We start from the raw sequence: 7075 nt of genomic DNA on the forward strand, positions 1-7075 counted from the left end.
CAAAATCAAGTCCATCTTTTCCGCACATATTCAATACCAATATAACATTATATAGTACTGATATATAACATTGCAATACCAATACATAAGCAAAACAACCATTAGCAATATTTTACAAAACCAAATCCATGTTTTTTCACATAATTTCAATACCAATACAACATTATATAGAACTAATACATAACGTTTCAGTACCAATACATAAGCAAATCAAAGCGGAGTAGAGCAGAGCAGAGTTAAACATGTAGAAAATTGAGAGTAAAATAATAATAAAAAATCTCCCAAATTACTACACAAATTTATCTTTCCTCTTCCTGTTGTACTTGCAACATTCTTTATCTTAATCACACAACAAAATTCAAAAATACCCTTAAATTCACAACAATTGTAGTTCTTTTAGCCCTAAATTCTTAAATTATGACCGGTGAATTTAGCCCTAAATGAACTACAATTCACAATCAACAATGAGAGAGATCTTACACACAACCAAACTTCAAAATTACCCATAAATTCACAACAATTGTAGTTCTTTTAGCCCTAAATTCACAAATTGAAAACCCTAACCTTAACTCTAACCTTGGAAAGATCCATACCTAAAATTTTCGAGCTATCAACAATGGTTACTGTAATTGAGTTGTAAAGAATAAAAACCATAACCAAAAAATTTTTAACAATTTTCATAAATATAAAGTGGCATGAGATTAAAATCATGAAATTGTTTACAAAATAAGGGTAAACTTACAATTGTTAATGGAGATGAGTTCTTGCTCACATAATTTTGGTCGACAATGGTCGATTGAGAGGAGAAGCAGTGTGGCAGTTGAGAATTCTGCTCAACAATGGCGAGGAGGATGAGAGAGAAAATGCGGGCGAAGAGCTTCACGAACAAGGAGACAACTTCTGAAATCTTTTGAAAATTAAAATGAAACCTTTTGAAAATTAAAATCAAATCCCGTTACGGAGTCCAGGTGTACTTATGGGGTTCAATTATAAAATACATGTGCAATTACTAATTTAACCCCACTTGTGTCCATATGGACACAAGTCACTTGTGGTTTAGACATCCTCCAACATCTACATCCAAAAACAATAGAAAGTCGGTGTCTGGCAGAGTCTTTCAGACACCTGACTGACACCTCTGATGCATACATATCCTATGTTAGTACTTTGTTAATGAGATAATATGCTACAAATACAATTGTAGATTGACAGAGTTTGAAAAAAGGAATATTGATGATTCTTTCAAAACTAATTACAGTACAGATTAAGTAATTCGAACACGATCTTTTTCTTTCTCTCCCCTTGATGACTTAATTATGGAATACCTAATCTAACAATATATTATCTAGTCTTAGACTGGCAGGTTCTCCACCATTAACAAGCAGTCTTAAACCAGCTTTCAGATCCGGTATACCCTCCTCCAAAACCGCACAAACTGGGTAGATAGGAATTCCACGCACCCTTCTCTGTAGCTCTTCTAAAACACAATCAGTCCCTGCCTCGTCAGTTTTATTCGCCACTACAATAGATGGACGATCTGATAAGCCTTCTTGATAATGCTCCAACTCTAAGACCAAATCTCTGAGCTGCTCCCATGGTGGAATCCCTTTGCGACCATCAAGTGCAGCAGCCAAATCTACAACATATGCTAGGATTTTTGTCCTTTCTATATGCCGCAAGAAAGCATGGCCTAGACCACGATTCTCATGAGCACCCTTAATGAGTCCTGGGATATCAGCTACTGATATTGAGAGTTCATCATAGTTTAACTTTCCTATATTTGGTCTCAAGGTTGTAAAAGCATAATGACCTACAGCAGGTTTTGCCCTAGAAATAGCACCCAAAAGAGTGCTTTTGCCTGCATTAGGCATTCCCACAAGTCCTACATCAGCAATACTCTTGAGCTCCAATATCAGAGTAGCCTGTGACCCAGGCAAACCAATTCTTATGTTAAGTGGATTACCATCATCACAACTTTCCAGGTTAACATTCCTATCAGCACTCTGATCCTTACTTTTTAACTTCTTTAAGTGACGTTTCCCAGCCGACACACTGCCTAAACCCCCTTCTCCCCCATGACCAACAATTAATTGCTGCCCCTCTTCAGTCAGTTCAGCAACATTGTATTGTATTTCTTCCTCATCTTCTGGCAACTCCTCTTCAAGCATACCACTATCAATTTCGTCATCAGTTGATGTGCTTTCATAATCACGTGTATCATCATAATGGGAAAAACGTACATTCTCGACACTTGTTGATTTACCACGTGTATGAAAAGGTGGAGAACAAGTTGGAATGGATGATACAACAGAATATGACTTGGTATCAATAGTACGATCCTCCACCTGATCCATATCCGGATCACGCAAACTAGAAGTGGATAGCTGATCAGATGCAAGGAGATCACAAGTAACAGTACCTGGAAGATCCCAAGGATGAATCACAGAAGACGGCTTCTCCACTGTTGAAGGGATTTCACCCTCCACCAAATGGATAACAGTACCAACAGGTACTTGCACAACCTGTGGCACAAGACTTAAGCAATCAATCAACCACAACACAAACATACGGATACTAATAAACAGCTATGACCAATAACTAAAGGGCTCAAATAATATAACCTTATCTTCTCCACGGCTTCCGATCTTATTCTTTGAGGCACCATGCCCTCCCGATCCTCCATTCTGCCATTAGCCACGAGGATATGATCAACAGTGAATGAATCAAACTAACTTTTTTTTTTAGAATTTAACTGTTCCATGACCCAAAATGCAGCAAATAGCAGATACATACAGTATGATGTTGCAGACCACGGAAGTCCCAAACTGCAGAGGTGCACCGTAGAATCACATCACCGCCTTTTCCACCATTTCCACCTGTAAAGTTGAGAAAATATAGATTGCGTCAGTCAAACTATGATTCCAATTAGAAGATGATCACCTTTTAAAGTGCAATCACTGATCATTCAGAAATCAAGTTAGAGTCAAACCCACCATCAGGCTTGCCATACCGATCAGTTCGACTACGTCGCAAGCTGCCATTCCCACCTCCACCATCACCTCCTTGAACATGCAATCTAAACCGGTCAATCATTCTCCGCTCCTGAAATAAATTAGTAACCTTGATTCAGCAATAGGCCTGCCAGAACAATAAAATGGATAACACCTACTTCTTTGCAATTCAGCGTAATGAAATAGCTTTAAGAGGATAAGTTACAAACCTGCAAAGGAGTAGCTTTAGAGTTCAGTCCAGAAGCATTAGAATATGAAGTATATGACCAATGAAGCCTCGGTGATGTAAAAAGTTTTCTTAAAGATTCTTCTCCACGAAGGCACCTTGCTTTGCATAACAACGTCCTCGATGCTAACATTATGGTCTTCACTCTACCTACATCAACAAACCACATGAACTATGCCATATATCAACCTTTTCTATCCCAACTTTTTGACAGTTTACTTGAAACTAGAAATAAAAATTAAACTAAAATGAACATTTTGACCTAAAGATCCCTCCTTTCTTCACCACAGACAAACTGATTCTAAAGCCTCAAGGAATAGAAATTAGCTAAATCAGATTTGCATGATTAAGGAAAAGATGAAACAAGTGTATACAGTGGAACAACTACAACAAAGGCAGCACTTTTCTATTAAGGAACTGTACGAGTCTTTGTCGCGAGTACAACCAAGAGTTCCATGGGTGAATGAAGTGTGGAACAGGTTAGCAATCCCAAAGCACAGATTTATTACATGAGTTACAGACAAAAGAAAACCCGTACAGGTTTTGGGGTGTGCAATGATCTAGTGTGTACCATCCATAGACAAGACATATAAACTCACTCTCATAGTGTCAAACTGTCAAGAGATTCACTATAGTACACAATAACTCCTTTTGGTCAAGTTTTTGGAATTGTTCCTCAACTTCATAAACAAGGGGTTCCCAAGGAGGCAAGGAGGAGAAACAATTTTTTTAGAAGAACAACTTTGTTTTTAGTAAATTTAAGAGAAGGAGAAACACCAATTTGGAGCTTTTACAAGTGTTTCTCGCGGAGCTTTTTTTCTATTTCAATGAATTTTTCTTCTCGCCCAAATACCCCTTGCTTTTGGAAAAAGGACCCCGGTATCCCACCTAAAACTAACTCTTCGTTTCCCTGCTCTCCTCATCCCTGCTCTTCTCTATCCTCACCAAGCCTTGATATCCATGGCTCCTTCTAATCGTCCTATCAATACCAACTCAAATAACCTCCATAATTTCAGTTTGCAACACCATATGCTTTATAAAAACTGAAAACATGGCTAACTGTATCAAACTATTAGTAAATTACCATGTTTTCCAATTGTCATGATACAGATCTCCATTTTTGTTCTTTTTCAATTTCAATGGTAAGTTATTTGATTTAATTGTGAATTGTTTGATTATGTTCTTGACAACCTATTTTATATCAATTTTTCCAATTAAAACAACATGAATTATTTGTTGTAAAGGTGCAAACTTCTAATTTTTTGTTGCTACGAAATTTTCAAGAGTTTCTCAAATTTTATTATCAGTCTGAAAAGCTTCAAGCCTCCTGGTTTTTTATCGGTTAAAATGTATTTTAAATGTCTTTTTTTTATATAAATTAAAATCTTCTCACATCAGTTCTTCAAGCATCATTACTTCAATGATAAATATCAATTCCTTTATTTTTTTCCGTAGCTTCTGATGCAACAAGATGATAATACGATTGTTCTTGTAAAAGAGATGAACAAGGTCAGGGCTAAAAGTAATTTCCTTTAGATTCCTTTGTTTAGAAATTCAAATTACACGGTACATTATACTTTAACCTTTGTTAGCGAATCAAATTGCATAATAGATACATCGAACAATATGCAATGAAACTAGAGAAACACAAAAGTATTCCATCCAAAACTTCAATATAAATAGCGGGCCAAACAGTGAAATTTTGTTTTGGCTTGTAAGTACTTCTAAAATAGCTTCGGCCAAACATTTATGCTTTCCACAAGTGTTCTTCTAGAAACAGTTTCTAGAGAACTACTTCTAGGACACAGAAACTGTTTCTACAAGCTAGGCCAAAACAGTGCCAATGTCTGAGGAAGGTAAAAGTTTGTCTTGGTACGACAGGGCATTGTTTATGCTGCAAGCGTTACGGCAGTTATATACAGCATATGGAGAACAAGAAATACTGCAATTTGGGAATAGAAGATAGTATAGAGCTTATTGTAGATAAAGCATAGGATTCTGAATATCCTTCCTTGCCAAGTTACAAATAGTCAGAAATTGGTTTCTAGGTTTGTAGTGCTTGATATTGGTATTTGGTTGTAAAGGAAGGTGTTGTCTGTGATAGTTTGTCATCCTTTGGGTTTGGAGGGTACATCCTAGAAGATTTTCCCTTCCCATTGGTTATGGTTAGATTGCAAATGGTTTCGCTATGCTTACTGGAGAAAAAATCTTCAACTTATCTATATTCATCACTTCTCTTATACTCTATTCCAACTTCCATATCTCAAAAAAAGGCAATAAAAGAAGACAAAACGATTAGATACCCTAATAGAGAAAAATGTGGGTGAGTCACGAGTCTCACGACGAATAAAATCCAACTCTTGTCTGGGAATATTCATTTTTGCCTCCATTAACAATTGACTGAAGACAGTCATAAGTATGCCCTCCCCCTCAGAGGTTCAAACTCACAAGTTATACATTTCAATCAATCACATTCTATCAACAAGAGAGAAGTTGAGAAGCTTTTGACAACAATAAATAAATGGGATCAAGATAACCAATCACCCATGTTAGCAGCCAAAATATCCACAACCACACTTCAACAAATGCTAACACTTAGGCCTACACCCACAAGTGTTTACCTAAGGTACACAAAAGAAGTCTAATTTACATCTCAACCCAAATTCAATTTCATAAAAGTATTAAACTAAGCTAAATATTAATCACTACAATGCATTTCAGTATAGTGCCTCCAACATGTATGATTCGGCGAATGCAAGTCTTCATACTGAAAGCACTACCACATATAAAGCTAATGGCATTTAGTAATCAAGATAGAAGCAAAGATGATGGAAAGAACCAATAGCATTAGGATTGCAATAACTAGGCATTGGAATTTGGAAGATGCATTTCATCGAACAGGTTGTATGCAAAACCAAAATGACATTAGAGTCAACAAGAAATGAACAAATACATTAAAACCCAACTTCCAAATCATCAAAATATCATGAACAAAACAAGGTTTGAATTAAATAACTACATATTTTGGCAAAAAACACGGAAATTAGTAGGAAGGACAAGAGAGAAAATGAATGATATATTAGGGTTGTTGTGAAATGCTAGAAGTTTAGAACACTGTTGCTGAAATTCTAATCAATATAATGTAAATGCAAAGGTGAGAATCATACTGTTTCTGTACAATTTGTAATGACTGGTGAGTGATTAGAAACTCAGGCCCGGCGTCGGCAGCTGAAACGGGTTAAGGCTCTCACAAGTATCTTTCTGATTTTCTCCTTTTCTTTTTACTGTGTAAAATTTCTTATCTATCTCTTGGGTTATTTGGCACTATTTTTTTCATACTGTTCTTGATCGTTACTATTTGCATAAATATTTAAAAAAAATAAAGAGTATGTAGTCCGTAATAAGTTAGTTGAATGTAATGAAATATGAATAAAGTAAACAACCGAGTATAAAAAGGTGGATATATGTAAGAAAAAATGAATAAAATAAAATAAAGTGAGTAGAAATTGATAAATGGTGAAGAGTAAGAGGGATAAGACTATAAAATTTCATGTCAAAAAGTAGAATCTCTATTATACTTCTCTGTTCTTTTTTAAATGACACAATTATTTAGGCACGTTTGCCAATGCGCGATTTCAAACCTTAATATCTCCAATTACGGATAAGAAAAAATTATAAAAATTTGATATTTAAAATATTTACCGAGACGAATCCAACAAGATCCCACACGACTATGTTTTTTCTTAAGTACAAACCACAAAAAAAGTCAAAGGAACTTGTGTGGATAGTGTCCAAAACCCAATTGTGTCATGTAAATAAGAACGGAGGAAGTATAAGC

At 35.8% G+C, this 7075-nt stretch overlaps 1 protein-coding gene across 2 annotated transcripts; it reads right to left on the bottom strand.

Moving 5' to 3' along the window:
• Window positions 1-1079: 1079 nt before the first annotated feature.
• LOC110781932 (probable GTP-binding protein OBGM, mitochondrial) lies at window positions 1080-6559 on the bottom strand. 2 transcript variants are annotated; one of them, XM_021985977.2, is made up of 6 exons: window positions 6405-6559; window positions 3221-3387; window positions 2994-3102; window positions 2794-2876; window positions 2622-2684; window positions 1080-2522 (listed from the first exon to the last, which is right to left on the bottom strand). In XM_021985977.2, exons 2-6 carry the CDS (start codon window positions 3368-3370, stop codon window positions 1326-1328), a joined length of 1602 nt encoding a protein of 533 aa, XP_021841669.1. In that variant the 5' UTR covers window positions 3371-3387; window positions 6405-6559; the 3' UTR covers window positions 1080-1325. The 2 variants fall into 2 exon arrangements, with proteins under 2 accessions (XP_021841669.1, XP_021841670.1); XM_021985978.2 differs by having other exon boundaries at window positions 3221-3383; window positions 6405-6553.
• Between the last annotated feature and the right edge of the window lie 516 nt (window positions 6560-7075).

The sequence above is a fragment of the Spinacia oleracea genome, chromosome 6 (genome assembly GCF_020520425.1).
Source record: "Spinacia oleracea cultivar Varoflay chromosome 6, BTI_SOV_V1, whole genome shotgun sequence".
Taxonomy (NCBI): Eukaryota; Viridiplantae; Streptophyta; class Magnoliopsida; order Caryophyllales; family Amaranthaceae; genus Spinacia; species Spinacia oleracea.

Bases quoted from the DNA above. Each gene is read 5' to 3' on its own strand.
- LOC110781932 (XM_021985977.2), bottom strand. From the start codon at position 3,370: ATGTTAGCATCGAGGACGTTGTTATGCAAAGCAAGGTGCCTTCGTGGA. The intron at 2,877-2,993 runs GTGGGTTTGACT...TCAACTTTACAG, and splicing joins TCGGTATGGCAAGCCTGATG to GTGGAAATGGTGGAAAAGGC. The intron at 2,685-2,793 runs GTATGTATCTGC...GGCTAATGGCAG, and splicing joins GTGGTCTGCAACATCATACT to AATGGAGGATCGGGAGGGCA.